The 18,682-nt window shown below is 44.0% G+C and overlaps 1 protein-coding gene across 1 annotated transcript in view; it reads left to right on the top strand.

The window, feature by feature from the left end:
* Positions 1–1,859: 1,859 nt before the first annotated feature.
* Positions 1,860–18,682, top strand: part of LOC112229327 (immunoglobulin superfamily DCC subclass member 3-like) — a 36,211-nt gene continuing 19,388 nt past the window's right edge. Inside the window, exons 1-4 of the mRNA XM_042309825.1 lie at positions 1,860–1,971; positions 14,502–14,813; positions 17,251–17,395; positions 18,203–18,333. Of these exons, the coding sequence (XP_042165759.1) occupies positions 1,860–1,971; positions 14,502–14,813; positions 17,251–17,395; positions 18,203–18,333 (700 nt within the window). The remainder of the gene's footprint in view (positions 1,972–14,501; positions 14,814–17,250; positions 17,396–18,202; positions 18,334–18,682) is intronic.

Raw genomic sequence — 18,682 nt, 5'->3', positions numbered from 1 at the left:
CGTCTCTCTTCTCTCATTCAACCTCCTTTACCCTGTCATCTCTCTTCTCTCATTCAACCTCCTTTACCCTGTCGTCTCTCTTCTCTCATTCAACCTCCTTTACCCTGTCATCTCTCTTCTCTCATTCAACCTCCTTTACCCTGTCGTCTCTCTCTTCTCTCATTCAAGCTCCTTTATCCTGTCATCTCTTTGCTTCCCCTTTTACAGTTGTGTGCCTCTCTCCCCTCCTGGGCTTTTATGGTGGCCTGGGCTCCCTTCTTCGCTCTTCCTTCCCTCAATGCTCCTTCTTTCTCTTCTTGCTCACCTACACTACCCTTTTCCTTCCCCCTTTCTTTTTGCCTGTGTAGAATGCAGTCAACAGCTTGTGAAAGTGATAGTGTGAAATGCGCGTGGGGGCCTGCCGCCTGAATGCGAGCACGGATTAGAGCGCTGTGATCTTTAAATCAAATCAAATCACATTTTATTGGTTGCATACATATATTTAGCATATGTTATTGTGGGGGTGGCGGAAAGCTTGTGTTCCTAGCTCCAACAGTGCAGTAATATCTAACATTTCACAACAATACACACAAATCTAAAATTAAATGTCAGAAGTCGTTGCCTCTCCTTGTTCGGGCGGTGCTCGGCGGTCGACGTCACCGGTCTTCTAGCCATCATTGATCCATTTTTCATTTTCCATTGGTTTTGTCTTGTCTTCCCACACACCTGTTTTCAATCCTATTCATTACCTGTTGTGTATTTAACCCTCTGTTTCCCCTCATGTCTTTGTCAGAGATGGTTTATTGTCAGTGTTGTGTTTATTGTATAGGTGCGCGACGGGTCCTCGTACCCATGTTTGTTTATATTCTATTCTTATTAGTGTTATGGAGCATGTTATGTGGACATTCATTAAAAGACTCCATTTTACACTCCGTTTGACTCTCCTGCGCCTGATTTCCCTGCCACCTATACACATGACTCTGACATTAAAAGAATGGAATTAAGAAATATCTAAATATTAGGACGAGCAATGTTGGAGTGGCATTGACTAGAATACAGTATATACGTATGAAATTAGTAAAACGGTATGTAAACATTATTAAAGTGACCAGTGCTCCATTATTAAAGTGATCAGTGATTCCATGTCTATGTACATAGGGCAGCAGCATCTAAGGTGCAAGGTTGAGTAACCTGCTGGTAGCCGGCTAGTGACAGTGACTAAGTTCCCGGGCAGGGTACCCAGCTAGAAATGGCTATTTAACAGTCTGATGGCCTTGAGATAGAAGCTGTTTTTCAGTCTCTCTGTCCCAGCTTTGATACACCTGCACTGACCTCACCTTCTGGATGATAGCGGTGTGAACAGGCCGTGGCTCGGGTGGTTGATGTCCATGGGTAACCAGGCGGCCATTATGGAGCTAATGGGATAAGGGGAACCGGGGGCTCGTTTGGCGACGGCCATGGCCAAGGGCATTTAATGCAGCCTCCCGTCACTGCAAGGGAACCTATAAACAGCTCCATTACCACTAGCTCACAGCCAACTCAAACCCCTATTGAGAGGTCCTCGCTACTGTCCTTAGTACCTCTGTAGCGGAGGTCATTTGGAATCATGCTCTTGTGATGAGGTAGCCTTGTTTAAGACCAAATGTCACCCTCAAACATTGAGGATTTACTCTCTCTAATGGTTAACAGGTTGGGTTGGCAACCGGGAGACATGGTTTAATTCCCACCGGTTACACCTCCCACAGACTGCCTTACACAGCCCTCACACATTGTATAGCTTTTTCCCAAAAATATTTGTCTGGGTAAGTGCCACAGCCTTTTCCTTATTACTTTAACAGACTGATGTGGAGAGAGAGAGAGCTGTAACGTGGGCTCGATCCATGGATCCTGCGGTGCAGAGGCAACTCACATACACCATTCTACAGTACTACTCCCGACACATCATAAAAGCCCAGGCCAGGCCTCAGATGGAGGCAGTAGTACTCTCACACAGTACTCTCACATACACCATGCTGCATTACTCTGACCTTCGCTGAATCATGTACTGTACTAGTTGAATCAGCATGAAGAATCATATATGAAAGGTCAAGGCAACTAGTGCCCTGAATCTTTTCCTTGACATTTTCACCAACAGTCTAAGGGATTTTCATGAGGAGATCCCTCTCTGCTGAGGACAATGGCCTAAATTGATTCCATAAAATGTATCATTATGTTCTGTATATGGATTTCTGATCATCGTTAGCTCTCTGACAAAGTGCCACTCAGATTGACAGGCACTATAGTGCCTTGTCACTTGTTTTGGAACAGACGTGTTTTGAATAATCAAAAACTTAGTTGCTTTGCATTTTCTATTTAGGCTTAAATGTGTAACCTTTACCCTCAAGTTTAACATAGTGTGCTATAACTTGAGTGGTAAAACCGCCAACCCCAGAAAACACATATTCGTAAGACCAGGGTTCAGTTGGCATTTCTCCTCGCTAACAGAAATACTTCTCAGTTTCATCAGCTGTCCGGGTGGCTGGTCTCAGACGATCCTGCAGGTGAAGAAGTCGGATGTGGAGGTCCTGGGCTGGCGTGGTTACATGTGGTCTGCTCTTGTGAGGCCGGTTGGACATACTGCCAAATTCTCAAAATGTATGTTGCAGGAGGCTTATAGTAGAGAAATTTAATTAACATTAAATTCTATGGCAACAGTCAGCATACCAATTGCACGCTCCCTCAAAATGTGAGTCATCTGTGATATTATGCGTTGCGACAAAACTGCACAATTTAGAGTGGCTTTTTATTGTCCCCAGCACAAGGTGCAACTGTGTAATGATCAGCTTCTTGTTATGCCACACCTGTCAGGTGGATGGATTATCTTGGCAAAGGAGAAGTGTTCACTAACCGGGATATAAAAAAAATTGGTGCACAAAACTTTAGAGAAATAAGCTTTCATACATATGGAACATTTCTGGGATGTTTTATTTCAGCTCATGAAACATAGGACCAACACTTTACATGTTGCGTTTATATTTTTGTTCAGTATATTAGACTGCACTGTGTTCATCTCGCCTTTCATTACATAACACACAGTCATGAGATTTCTTGCCATAGGACACATGTCAGGATAAGGGTCTGTATGACTATTATGTCACAGGATCTGCTGAGAGAAGGACTTGGTTGTGGTCATATGGCTTATGGTTTGTGATGGCAATGCACAACATTAAAAGGATTATGTGAAAGGGCTCAATAAATATGCATCCTGCTGATATTGTTTTTCACAAATTAAAATAAACCTATGAGCTTCACCTTATTACATATTACAATATAGTCATATTCTAAGTGGTATTATGCATTATAACCACATCATTAATGTGTATCTGCAGGCTGAAAATATTGTCAAAAGACCTGTGCCACCAATATATCCTGAGGAAAACAGAGCGCATGACACCTCACTGCTCTCCAGGTTGGCCACAGCTGTCGGTGGTGATTCTGTTATGTGACATCAAGACAGAGCACCGGAGCGGAGCGGAGCAGAGAAGTGGCCAGGCCTCCATTCAAATGAATATCAATCATGCAAAACGCCCCTCCCCTCGAACGCCCCGCGGTCTGTGATTGGTTCAGTGGGGACCAACCTGCCAGCGCCGGCGAAAGCTGTTGTATCAATGTCCATTCACTGACCGTAGGTGTCAGCGGGGACAACAATAACGCTACATACCTAATGTCCGCTGTCCCTTCCGTGGTTCCTGAATAGACAAAATACTATTCTGAAAGTATCTTTGGACGTGACCAGTAGCCAGCTCCTGCCAATATGCTGGCCAAGGGATTTTAAAGAACAGTATAAATGTTTTAATTAAAGTGAATTCAATTTATTGCAACCTCTCCAAAGAGGATATCTCAGCAAATGCTTTGAAAGAAGACACATCTCAGCAATTGGAATATATATTTTTTTATGTTGGGGGGGCAGAAGACATTTTAGCAAAATACTTTTTTTTTTAAATTAAAAAATGAATCAGCCAGGGATGCTGCTCACATGTTTGGCGGCTTATATCTGTTTGAGTAAGTATGCATTTTATTATAATATGTATTCCGTTATATGGGTTTGTTGTTTTTGCACTACAACTTTGATGGAGTGGGGGACTGGGGACCTATTGATGGCCTACAATGGTTCAGCGGTTCATTCTTCTGTCTATGTGTTTAATAAATTAGGACGTAACAGTTGGCCTATAATTCATGGAAACGGCATAATTTCGAATCGAAATAATGTTTTGTTCATTGTTTAGCTTGTCTCATTGAACAACATCTGGTTATGCTGCTTAAATAGCCGTGTGTAAGCATATGCATTTTCTTTATGTCGGGCTCTACATTTTCACTCTTGATTTAAAATAAGATGCTATTACACGTAGATATAAAACATGATCTATTCATGTATGGTTAATCCTGTTACAACAATGTTGCTCTTTTCAGGATAAAATGTAATATGTTCCGTTTCAGAGAACATTGAACACACACGTGTGTGCTCCTTATTTTGGAGCTAAGGTAGGCCTATGTGATAATATGCAAACGTTTTCGATACAACCTTTCCCTCTCAGTTATAGGCCTACAAAATCATTTGATCGCTTCCCCTTCCATCCATTGCTGACGTAGAGTTCATCTTCCAACTCCAACTTCAAAAGAAGAGGCTATTTTTTGCTAGCTTTTTTCAAGTCAATCGATAAATATCGAGACCAAATCTGGTGATATCAAATTAGTTGAAGAGACCAAGGGTAGTTTGATTAGGCCCATATATAATTTGCCTAACACGTACACCACATTGGAATTACAGATAGGAACAACTCTCCTCAACCCTAAAATGTGATGATCAAATCAAAGTCAAGTTAATTTTGGCTCCTTTTAGAACAATACCAAAAAAATCATCTGCCTCTTAAAAATGTCCCCCCAAGTTTGTAACACAGAAACACATTAATAGGCCTAACAACTCATATGAAGACTTCATATAAAGAAACTAAGATATAGCATTTCATATGATTTAGAAAGTTAAGGCCTAACTTAAAATAGGCCCTAGGCCCAGTGTGTTGGGGTCCTTTGTATTGTAATCAAATCTGGCAACATATAGTATCCAGTCTAAACAACAACTCAGTGAAGGAGCCGAACAGAAGGTGTGTGGGAGAGTTGGACTAGAGAAAGGGGTTTAGGGAGGGACCTATGACCTTTTAGGGAGAAAGAGGGGGCTGTTGTGACCTAGGGTGGTGGGGTAGGGTGGGGGACTTAACCTTTGGGGTCCCCTTCTGGTCAATGGAGTGGTTGGTAATGGGGGAACAAGAAAAGCCAGGGAGACAATGGCCAGGCGCCTCACCCCGCCCCAGTAGTGACCTGACCCTCACACACCCTCATCTCCATAACACTGGCCCCACTCCCTCTCTGTGAGTCTGGCCCAGAGACCTTATTAAAAAGGGTGTGTGTGTGTGTGTGTGTGTGTCCATCAAGGGTAATCCTCCCACAGCTGCCTGGGACCATGTCCACATCACATATCCCCCCCACACACACACACACACCATCCAGAGGTACCTAGATATAGGGATAGGACCATAGGACCCCTCCAAGTCCAACAAGACACCCCATTGGTATAATCCACACAGGGACAATAACCCTGTGCTGGGCAACTGCTCCATCCCTCCATCCAGCATTAAAGGAGGGAAACATCTCTATCCTCTTTGGGCTTATGGTAATACATGGCAGATCTCCCCTGCTGAAGATACAATTATGGGGGCCAACGTGACAGGCCTATCGCAGCACAGATCTGACAGAGCTAATCCCACCCCATAACCCATGCATGCAGGGCGACTCGTGGGAAACCTGACACAGAGACACTGATAGCGTGCTGCCTGACACAGAGACACTGATAGCGTGCTGATGACATGGTGTGTGGGTTTTCTACCACTGTGTTGTGTAAAGCAGATGTAGAAACAAGTGTCACTAATCTCTTAAAGGGATGTTCCGCTCAAAATACAACCTACCGTTATTTTTAAGATCAATTCGGAATGGAAGTGGATGATATTAGCATATCGCAATCCATAAATATGTAGGATCTTAATTTGAGCCATTTTGCTACGGCATGAAAAGAATCCTGCAGGAACAGGAAATGTAGATTATAATCAATGGACATTGTTGTAGGGGTTGATACATTTTTCATTAGGGAAAATCAAGTCTGAAATTTCTAAATGGAAATCACAAACTTCAGAAACCTTTTTAAACCTTCAAATAAACTACAAGTTTTAAATGTCCTGAATTGCAGGAAAGTTTTCCTGCAACAGGGTGATCAAATCAATATCCTACATCTCTAGGTGCTTAAATAGTGTGAGTGTTTAATAGTGTGAGTTCACCTAGGCTACTAGGTCCTCAAACCTCCTCAGACGTTCACTCTACTCTTCCTGTGTAGCAGAGCGGCTCCCATTCATTGGCCGCTACATGAGCCTACTATAGTCTTCCCTATCACTGACATTCACTGATGGGATGATGGGGACAGAGAAGTCCTATGGAGACCCTGTCATGATCTGCTCAAATGTGTACTGCTCTTTCTAATTTCACAAGCAGTAAGCATCCTTGGGACATTCACTTCGCCTGCCGTTCAATGCTATTGTTATCCTTAAAGCTTTGCCATCCAAGCCATTATCTGACGAGAGTTATATGTTGTACCATTTGCTTTTGGTGTGCAATTAATGAGACCAAAACAGGTACTCTATACAGAACTACGAGACAAACAGTCAGTTGAAGTTGGTGACAAACACAGAACACACTCCAATGTTCCAGTTCAGCTTCTGTGTGTGTCTATCATCAAGGGCACCTGGGACATTAGACATCGCTCTTTGCCTGGGTTTTTATCATTTGTCGGCCAGACAATTAGCGGCCTGATCGAGCACCTGGTTAGTTAATTCTCTCTGGTATTAATGCTCAATGTTATTGTATATTTTTTGGTACTTTTTATCTCTTTTTTTTCTCCCCAATTTCATGATATCTAATTGGTAGTTACAGTCTTGTCCCATCGCTGCAACTCCCGTACGGACTCGGGAGAGGTGAAGGTCAAGAGCCGTACGTCCTCCAAAACACAACCCCGCCACGCCGCACTGCTTCTTGACACAATGCTCGCTTAACTTGGAAGCCAGCCGCACCAATGTGTCTTAGGAAACACTGTACAGCTGGCGTCCGAAGTCAGCGTGCATGCGCCCGGCTGCCACAAGGAGTCGCTAGACCGCAATGGGACAAGGACATCCTAGCCGGCCAAACCCTCCCCTAACCCGGACGACGCTGGGCCAATTGTGCGCCGCCTCATGGGACTCCCGGGTCAAACCCGGATCTACAGATCGAGTCCGAACCTGGATAGCAGTGTGATGCAGTGCCTTAGACCCCTGCGCCACTTGGGAGGCCAATGCTCAATGTTTAACCCGAGCGGCAGTGTATAGTACACACATCCGTTATTTTAATTAAAACACCCCGCGTGTGAGGTAACCTTTACAGAGGAGCTGGTGTTTTGAATTAAAAGGCTGCATCATTGTAGGTTTTCATTCAATCCCAACCCATCGTTTAGGTAAATAAAGCACAGACTTGTCAATGACATTTACCACGGTACATGGTACCTTGCTTGGTGCCATTTTCTGAAGCCATTTCCAGTGGTCGTGACTGTGGTATCAAATTCAAAATGGAAGACTTTGTACTCAAAATTACCTTAGAGGTTCTAGAAACTTTAGCCAGTGTTAAATTCAAACAGACACTCAGACATGGAAAAGGTGAAGAGAAGCATTAATGACCCAATCAATGAGCAGACAATAGTTTGCTAACTCTGGGCCGAACTTTCAGGGACTATCTGAACTTGTCGAGTAAGAAACGCTTGTTTTTGTTTTCCGTTGCAAAGCGTTTTGCTACAGTGTGCACAACTGAACACCACCCAGGTACTGCAGATATACCAGTAGATTGATTTATTGAAAGCCTTCAGGCCCAGTGTGGTAGGACCTTACAAGATAGCACCCTCTGTGTAGATTATTATGTTATGTCCTAGGAGGACCCACCATGGCCCACAATGCCTTTCTCTGTTTAGTGAGATTTCCTTGATACTAGGAATAAGCTGTGTCCCCTTCTGCTGGCCCACACCCAAGTGATTAAAAATGGGAGGGCAAGCAGTGAGGTCTCCAACCCCATCGCATTGGAGATTATTGTTTATTGATCCAACGAGGGGTCCAGAGTAGGCCGAAATTTGTCCAGGCCCTTTTAAGACCGGTGTGTTTGTCCATCCCCATCAGAAATAATCCAATCTCCAAATGCAGATGGTCATTTCTGCTCTTTGTCCTCTGGGGACCTTCTCTGGTGATATAAATAAGAACTGAGAGGATCAATAGTTCTAAAAAAGAGACAGTGCTGATTTCATGGCTCTTTGAGTTGAGGTGGAGATGTTTCAAATTGGGCCTGGATTATGTAGTTGATCCAAACACGCAAATAGCCTGAAATGTAAGGCTGTCAATTAAATGTGTTAATGTCTCCAGGCATGAAAACAAACCCATAGCTAAGAAAGCCAAGCTCTAAATTAGCTGATTCATTGTTTTCTTCTCCCAATGAATGGATAATATGTGTCCATTACAAACAAAATCAGTTCAGTAATTTGCATGCAGTGTTAGTTAATTTGCCCCATTTACATCTGTGAGGGAGGAGTCCAAACATGGTGGCACATGCTTAGCTTCCTCCTCAACATCGGAAACAGTGGTGTCGTGTTTACTCAACTTTGAACTTGGCATATGCCAGATAATGACGATACTCAAACAAAACACTTGGGCAATTTGGGTGCCCCCGCCTCGCAAGCCGGTAGCCCGCGACAATAGCATGTTTGCATAACCACTAAAAGGAGATGGGGATACGGAGCGAGGGAGAGAGTTTAACTCCCATTAGCGAGACAAAGGGGCTTGCCGCTGGGTACTGAGCCTCACACCTCCCAGCGATTCCCATTTCCACACCCCGTTCCTTCAGGATTTCTCCTCCTAGCTCCTGAGCTCTGCATTCAGGCATTGTTTACGCCGGCTCCCCCACTGCTGTAATGGATCTAATGGGGAGAAGGGAGGGGAGGGGAGGAATTTTTCAAGGTGCATAGAATACATTAGTAATCCCACACAAAAGCCCGGGTTTACTTTTTGGATAGGAAGGAAAGGGATAGTTTCAATAGCTATTCTCACTTTTTTCATCCTTTTTGGCCACAGAAATTGAAATGATAATCAGTTGTGGAGGATGAACAAAGTGGCCAAAGAAAGTAGTTACAATTCAGTCTTCGAACATATATATACAGTATATTTTGTTCTACTTTTCCCCCATAAGGTATTGCAAGACTTATTACCAGACATTATAAAAGCTCACAACAAGTTATATCAAGTTATAAAGCATTATGCCTGCAGGCTTTAAGTCATTATGCCTGCAGGTTTTAAGTCATTATGCCTGCAGGCTTTCAGTCATTATGTCTGCAGGCTTTCAGTCATTATGCCTGCAGGCTTTAAGTCGTTATGCCTGCAGGCTTTCAGTCATTATGCCTGCAGGCTTTAAGTCATTATGCCTGCAGGCTTTAAGTCATTATGCCTGCAGGCTTTAAGTCATTATGCCTGCAGGCTTTAAGTCATTATGCCTGCAGGCTTTAAGTCATTATGCCTGCAGGCTTTAAGTCATTATGCCTGCAGGCTTTAAGTCGTTATGCCTGCAGGCTTTCAGTCATTATGCCTGCAGGCTTTAAGTCATTATGCCTGCAGGCTTTAAGTCATTATGCCTGCAGGCTTTAAGTCATTATGCCTGCAGGCTTTAAGTCATTATGCCTGCAGGCTTTAAGTCATTATGCCTGCAGGCTTTAAGTCATTATGCCTGCAGGCTTTAAGTCATTATGCCTGCAAGCTTAAAAATGTGTTTTCTACTTTTAGACATTTTCAGCACAAGTGCAGCCTTCATTTGATGCACTACTGGTTATAACACTAAGGCCAATAGTCAGTGGATTTTTTTGATCAAATATGCCACCTGATTACGAATGTGAGACCAAATGTTCTCTCCTTGCCTCAAAACTTCATTGCACTGTTACAGCCCTGTAAAGCGTGAGTTTCTCAGCCAACCCCTCCATCCAAGTCCATTCAATAGAATGTTTATTGCCTTATTAAAGCCTGTGGTACTTTGTGCGGAAGGTTGGTCCAGGTCCCAGTTTTAATATACTGGTTCTTCAGTCATAGTCTAGCCGTAGCTGGCTGCCACTCAAACAGATATAGAGAGAGACAGGGAAGGCAATGCTAGAGGAAAGCATAACACAATCAATGAGGGGATTTGCGTATGTTTGCCTTATCCCGGCGCTCAGGACCCCCTTTCACTCTCTCTCCCTCTCTTTTTGGGGTGTGGGTGGCTGGCTAAGAAGATCACTGGTCCACGTTACAATAGCTTGTAAAGTTCAGGGCCAGCGGCCCAGGAGACATTGGTTACCGAGTGGGGGGTGGGGGAGGGGGGGGTGAATGTGACAGACCTGGTGGCCGGATCCAAGTGTCCCCTCTATCCCTCCATCCCCTCCTCCTCCCTTCCATAAACTCTTCTTCAACTCTCTCATGACCCCTGAAGGATTAGGGTCACAGCCTCCAGGGTGAGGACAGGGTGGGGGATCCCTGCTGCTCAGGAAAACCCCCCAAAAACTATTTTCGGACCCTGCACCTCTGAAATTGAATTCATCCTCTAATTTGAGCACTCCATCACACATCCATATAAGAACAGACCACATGGTAATAATGGATAAGTAGCATAGTTGGGTCAACATTTGACTGTTTTAGAGAGAGAGAGCACATGTGGGCTAACTTCAAAGGCCTTAATCTAGCACCCAATTTCTTGTCGCTAGCTAGCAATATGTAGCAGCCGTGGCCATAGTGATTGCATTGCTGCCTTGAAGGCATCACATCACCCAGATTAGAGCATTGTGAATACGTTTATCCGGACACAAAAGAAGGGGACCCTTGATCAATCTCTTTGTCGATGCGTATAGAGATGCATATTATTATGGTGGCTATTCAGTGCAAAGTTGGGCTGTGGCCTAGCAATTTGAACTGGGTTTAGAAAGCCATATATCTAAAATATGTTGGTCCATTATACTGACACAGTGCCTTCAGAAAATATTCATTACCCTTCACTTATTCCACATTTCTTTGAGTTACACCCTGAAATAAAAATGGATTGACACATTTTTTTCACCACCATCTACACACAATATCCCATAATGACATTGTGAAAACATGTTTTTTGAAATGTTTGAAAATGTATTGAAAATTAAATACAGAATTATCAAATTTACGTAAGCATTCACACCTCTGAGTAAATACATGTTAGAATCACCTTTGGCAGCAATTACAGCTGTGAGTCTTTCTGGGTAACTATCTAAGAGCTTTGTACAATATTTAAACATTATTATTTAAAAAATTCTTTAAGCTTTGTCAAGTTGGTTGTTGATCATTGTTGGACAGAATGCAAACAGAATGCAGGTTTGGGAATCATTTATTATGTACAGGCTTCCTTCTTTTCACTCAGTAATTTCTGTAGGTTAGTAATTGTGGAGTAGCTACAATGTTGTTGATCCATCCTCAGTTTTCTCCTATCACAGCCATTAAACTCTGTTTTAAAGTTACTATTGGCCTCATTGTGAAATCCCTGAGCGTGTTCCTTCTTCTTCGGCAACTGAGTTAGGAAGGAGGCCTGTATCTTTGTAGTGACAGGGTGTATTGATACACCATCGAAAGTGTAATTAATAACTTCACCATACTCAAATGGATATTCAATGTCTGCTGTTTTTACATTTACCCATCTACCAATAGGTGCCCTTCTTTGCGAGGCATTGGAAAACCTCCCTGGTCTTTGTTGTTGAATTTGTGTTTGAAATTCCCTACTCGACTGAAGGACCTTACAGATAATTGTATGTGTGGGATACAGATATGAAGTAGTCATTCAAAAATCACGTTAAACACTATTATTGCACACATAGTGAGTCCATGCAACTTATTTGACTTGTTAAGCACATTTCTACTCCTGAACTTATTTAGGCTTGCCATAACAAAGGGGTTGAATACTTGTTGACTCAAGACATTTCAGCTTTTAATTTTTAATTAATTTGTAAACATTTCTAAAAACACAATTCCACCTTGATATCATGGGGTATTGTGTGTCGGCCAGTGACACAACATCTCAATTTAGTCCATTTTAAATTAATGCGGTAGCATAACAAAATGTGGGAAAAGGGTGAATACCATACATGTTGTATTTATTTTTTATTTAATTTAACCTTTATTTAACAAGGCAAGTCAGTTAAGAACAAATTCTTATTTACAATGACGGCCTACCCTGGCCACACCCGGACGATGCTGTGTCAATTGTGCGCTGCCCTATGGGACTCCCAATCATGTCCGGATGTGATGCAGCCTGGATGTGATACATTATGTTGTTCTGAGCTGAACTTGGAACCTGACCTTACCACTTTGGGCCTGTAGAAGCTTAAATGGAAAATCCACTCAAAAACAATATTTTGAGGGCCTCCCGAGTGGAGCAGTGGTCTAAGGCACTGCATCGCAGTGCTAGCTGTGCCACTAGAGATTCTGTATTCAAGTCCAGGCTCTGTCGCAGCCGGCCGCAACAGGGAGGCCCATGGGGCCCAGCGTCGTCCAGGTTAGGGGAGGGTTTGGCCGGCAGGGATATCCTTGTCTCATTGCGCACTAGCGACTCCTGTGGCGGGCCGGGCGCAGTGCATGCTGACACGGTCGCCAGGTGTACGGTGTTTCCTCTGACACATTGGTGCGGCTGGCTTCTGGGTTGGATGGGCATTGTGTCAAGAAGCAGTGCGGCTTGGTTGGGTTGTGTTTCGGGGGACACATGGCTCTTGACCTTCGCCTCTCCCGAGTCCGTACAGGAGTTGCAGCGATGAGACAAGACTGTAACTACTACCAATTGGATACCACGAAATTGGGGAGAAAAAGGGGGTGAAATACAACAACAACAAAAAATATATATATTTTGGTATTTGTTTCATTAGTTAACTGTTGATACAGTCCCAAAAGGTTTTGCATGAAGCAAAGTATCACCAGCGACATCATCATGCTGATGCAAAATGAAAACCTTGACAGCTAGTGTTACATTTTTTTGTTTGGCTCTATCAACAGTGGACTAATGAAAAGTATTTTTTCTTTAAGGCTTGGCAAGGTACCCTTAGAAAACAGGTATCCTTCTGTGCAAAGTAGCGAGAGCTACACTCCCGTTCAACAGTTTGGGGTCACTTAGAAATGTCCTTGTTTTTGAAAGAAAAGCCTTTTTTTTGTCCATTACATAACATCAAATTGATCAGAAATACAGTGTAGACAGTTTTAATGGTGTGTATGACTATTCAGTTCAGATTAACAGATGCAAAAGTTATCCATTATTTTGATGGTGTGTCTTATCATGCAAGTTCAAGAGCAGTGGGCATTGAGGCTTTTCGGGTGTGTCACTCTCTGACTCCCTTTCCCTCCCCCACTTCAACAGCTGGGAGAAAGGGAACGGCCATCTTGAGGGGTCAAGGCGGGACAGCGGTTTTTGGGAAGACTTGCCATGTTGGTGGGGTCAACTTCAAGAGGCGAATGGGGTGATCCAGTGGCATGGGAAAGTCACCCCAGAGCCTTGGTGAAAGGGAGGCAGGGATGCAGGGGGAATAAGAGGGGCAGATGGCCCCCATAGGGGGTGGGGGTGTAGGTTTATGGTGATGGGACTTTCTAGGGGGTTGTCGGAAGGTAGGGTAAAAACAAGTGTAAGTGTCGTCACTGCGCCATTGTTGCCGGTCTGCGCTTGGTTCAATAGAAGTTCTCCTAACTTGACCCCACTAACCCTCTCTAGTCTTCTGCCTCCATCTCAGCCATTGTTCCTGCCCTCTTTGGCTCAATGACTCCCCGGCATTCAGCCCTATTATTGTGGCCGGTTTCAGTAAAAGTGTTTTGGACGCGGAACTAACACAGCCATCAATCAGTTGGCCAGTGTAGAGTGTCAAGGGCAGTTTTTGGGGTTGGACGAGTTCGTCACCTGGCGAACGTGACTGTCCATCTCTATACCGGTCACCTTCTGTGTTGTTGCATCTCAGACTTTGCTTGTAAACACAGATACATAGGGAATGGGATAGGAATCTTGGTGTATGAATGGATTAGAGACAGGCAAGGCTCCCGCCATGGCATGCTCAATGCCCAAGTAGAAAGTTCTGTGAGGTATAGTTTACAAATTCAGTTTGAAGTTTTTCCTTTAATGGATGGTCCCATAGGGTCAGAGTATCAATCTCCCTTACTGGTCCTCTTAACTGATCTTAAAGTGATTGGATGAACAGGTAAGCTACTATATATAGCCAACATTAAGATCCTTAGTGAATTCACTCATAGTGGGTGATTAGACACATGCAATAGCATCACCCCCACTGTACTGGTCTACAAAATGAACCAACACTGATATTCTCAACCTTAACAGCCAATGATCTTCTTCACGCCCCTTTCTAGATGTATGTGGTGCCAAGGAGCTGGCGATCCTATTGGAGCCCAGTGACGTCATCGCTGTGCGGGATCGGCCGCTGATGCTGGACTGCCGGGTAGAGGGCGAGGGTTCCATCTCGATCACGTGGCGCAAGAATGGGGTGCCCGTAGTTATGGGGGAGCGTGTACAGGTGCTGCCCAATGGGACCCTCTTCATCCAGAGCTTCCAGAAACGACTAGACAGAGTCGGAAGTGAGACGGATGTTGGAGAGTACGACTGCGCCGCTCAGAACCGCTTTGGCATGCTGGTCAGCCGCAAGGCCCGGGTTCAGCTGGCATGTGAGTTCACCTGCCTTACATACTGTTTTTTGGTTCACTAGTGTTATTTATGTAATGGTGACCTACGTAACAGTCACTTATGTAGAGGGCATATCTAACACTCAATACACATACAGTACAATAAACAGAAAACACTTCACCTATCTATCTATACACAACACAAGACACGATAGTATTGAGTATTAAAGGAAATGGTTAATTTACACTTTCTGGCATGGTTGCTCTCCACCAGCCAATCACTACTTTCACTTAGAAATACAGTAGCTAAATAACTCATTTTAAAGACTGTATCAATGCAAAGATTACCCATCTTAAGTCAGACCCTTTGCTATGAAATTGAGCTCAGGTGCATCCTGTTTCCATTGATCATCCTTTAGATGTTTCTACGAATTGATTGGAGTCCACCTATGGTAAATTCAATTGATTGGACATGATTTGGAAAGGCACACACCTGTATATAAAAAGGTCCCACAGTTGACAGAGCATGTCAGAGCAAAAACCAAGCCATGAGGTCGAAGGAATTGTCCGTAGAGCTCCGAGACAGGATTGTGGTGAAGGGTACCAAAAACTGTCTGAAGCATTGAAGGGCCCCAAGAGCACAGTGGCCTCCATCATTCTTAAATGGAAGAATGGTGGCGACTCTTCCAAGACTTGGCCGCCCGGCCAAACTGAGCAACCGGGGGAGAATGGACTTTGTCAGGGAGGTGACCAAGAACCCGATGGTCACTATGACAGAGCTCCAGAATTTCTCTGGGGAGTTGGGACAACTTCCAGAAGGACAACCATCTCTGCAGGACTCTACCAATCAGGCCTTTATGGTCTCTATGGTAGAGTGGCCAGAAGGAATCCACTCCTCAGTAAAAAGCACATGCTTTGAGTTTGCCAAAAGGCACCTAAAGGATTCTCAGACCATGAGAAACAAGATTCTCTGGTCTGATGAAACCAAGATTGAAGTCTTTGGCCTGAATGCCAAGCATCATGTCTGTAAGTAAACTGGCACCATCCCTACGGTGAAACATGGTGGTGGGAGCATCATGCTGTGGTGATATTTTCAGCTGCAGGGACTGGGAGACTAGTCGAGGGAAAGATGAATGGAACAAAGTACAGAGAGATCCTTGATGAAAACCTGCTCCAGAGCGCTCAGGACCTCACTGTAGCCAGCGACCTCCACCTAATAATTATAATTTAAAAAAACATCATTACAATCACAATAAACTTAAACGGGAGGCAACAGTCATATAATATAATGGGTAATTGTTTATATGTTTCTAGCTATCCCAGAAAGACATCACCGAAAACCAAATATTTTCACCATCTGCTGTGGTTTGGTAACTTTCTGTTCTTCAACGGACTCTGGCTGGATTGAAGGCGAAGCAAAGTTTGGAAAATGTCAAAGTATGCGGCGTCTCGCTCGCAACGGAGCCTTCAAACGCAAGGGGGGCGTTTCATTTTCCCTCCGTTGTGGACGTCCCCATTGAAATGCATGATATTCGTAACGGAGTGCTTATGGGTAATGTGAACAAGGCTTTACAATGAGTAACATGTTCAATGTGTAGCCTGGCTACACAAACACACAATTAGTCAATAATATTCCCCTCTGAATGTGATTTAGAAGAGAACCAGCAGTGAATGTTACCAGGTCCTCCCATTCACTCCAGTGTAATGCTACAGTCATTTTACCAGACATTATTTATATGTCCCTGCTTTAATCAGAAGTCATAAAAACAGTGGAGGCCAAACAATGGCTTTTGTCTTATCTATAGGAGATCACTACATGTAGTCCCCTTTCTGTCATAACAGGAGAGTCTGTTCTGTTCTCCATACTGCGAACACCATTGTCACATACCTGGCAACCCAAAACCCCATCGGAATCTATAGACTGTTATACATGATGCTCCAAACTGAGAACACCTTAATTGCATATCTGGCAACCCGAGACCACCTCATACTTTTCATCTCTTGTGTTTCTTTGTGACATTGTGGGTGATGAATGGTACACCCCACTAAGTGTACTGCCACACACAAAACACACACACACACAAAGCCTTGTGTTCAGACAAGATTTAAGATAAACACGTGCATTCTGTACAGACACGAACTGTCCTACGCATACTGTTCAACACCCAAATCCCAAAGCCCCCCATCTCTCTCGCTCTCTCCCTTTCCCTTCGCTGTCTCTCTTTCTAACACGCGCACGCGCACACACACACACACACACACACACACACACACACACACACACGTGACCGAATGAACGACTTTCATATGTTGTGCATATTAATTATATGTACATCTTATAGATATATATTTTTGTATAATATTGTTGGCTCTTGGACCAGGTCTCCTCTTGCAAAAGAGAGATTTTCTCTCAATTAGAATATCCCGTGTCAATAAATGTTAAATGGAGATATAACTTTTGTTGTTCTTTCTTCCTCAGCCCTCCCTAAGTTCCACACACACCCAGAGTCCATGTCAGTGGACGATGGCGGTGTGGCTCGCTTCAAGTGCCAGGTCAATAGTGTGCCAGAGGCCAACATCACTTGGGAAAGGGACAGAACCCCACTCACTACTACCGACAACAGGTAACATCATCATAATACACTGAATGTATAAAACATTTACGAACACCTTTCCATGACATAGAGTGACCAGGTGAATCCACAGTAAAGCTTATTAATGTCACCTGTTAAGTCCACTTCAATCAGTGTAGACGAAGGGGAGGAGACCGGTTAAAGAAGGATTTTTAAGCCTTAAGACAATTGAGACATGAATTGTGTATGTGTGCCATTCAGCGGGTGAATGGGCAAGACAAAAGATTTAAGTGCCTTTGAGTGGGATATGGCAGTAGGTGCCAGGTGCACTGGGTTGAGTGTGTCAAGAACTGCAACACTGCTGGGGTTTCCACGCTCAACAGTTTCCCTTGTGTTTCAAGAATGGTCCACCACCCAAAGAACATCCAGCCAACTTGACACAACTGTTGGAAGCTTCGGAGTCAACATGTGCCAGCATCCCTGTGGATTGATTTCAACACATTGTAGTCCAAACCTGACAAATTGAGGCTGTTCTGAGGGCAAAAGGGGCTGCAACTCAAAATTAGGAAGGGGTTTCTTATGTTTTGGACACTCAGTGTATATAGGCCTATACACTCCTACGCACGCACACACACACAGACACACACGGTTCCTAATGTTATTATTTTGGGATGATTGCTAATGAACTTGGCGCTTGGTGTCACCCTGCAAGATAAATTGCTACATTAGCGATGTAGCTACCATGCTGCAGACAGAGATTTTGAAAAAGTAGCTAACTTTTAAATTCTCAGCCGAACTATATGTCACATCTACCTGTGCACTCACACCTCTCTAAACCCCTCCCCTTCCCTTGTCCAGGTACACTCTCCTGCCAATGGGTATCCTCCAGGTGACTGGTGTGAGGCGGATTGATGCCGGGGTGTATCGTTGTAAGGCCTCCAACATCGCCAACACACGCTTCAGCCATGAGGCTGTGCTCAATGTAACCGGTGAGTGGTACTGACCCCACTCACATGAAGCCTTGTCCTGGACTAAAAAGCATGCTCAATGGCAACTCTCCATTGATAGCTCATCTTATTTCAGGACTAGTCTTAATCTGTTCCTGGGAAACCAGCCCTTACAGTATCAAATCAAATTTATTTATATAGCCCTTCGTACATCAGCTGATATCTCAAAGTGCTGTACAGAAACCCAGCCTAAAACCCCAAACAGCAAGCAATGCAGGTGTAGAAGCACAGTGGCTAGGAAAAACTCCCTAGAAAGGCCAAAACCTAGGAAGAAACCTAGAGAGGAACCAGGCTATGTGGGGTGGCCAGTCCTCTTCTGGCTGTGCCGGGT

This window comes from Oncorhynchus tshawytscha, linkage group LG31 (assembly GCF_018296145.1).
Source record: "Oncorhynchus tshawytscha isolate Ot180627B linkage group LG31, Otsh_v2.0, whole genome shotgun sequence".
NCBI classification, from domain to species: Eukaryota; Metazoa; Chordata; class Actinopteri; order Salmoniformes; family Salmonidae; genus Oncorhynchus; species Oncorhynchus tshawytscha.
This window is presented reverse-complemented; position numbering and strand designations above follow the sequence as displayed.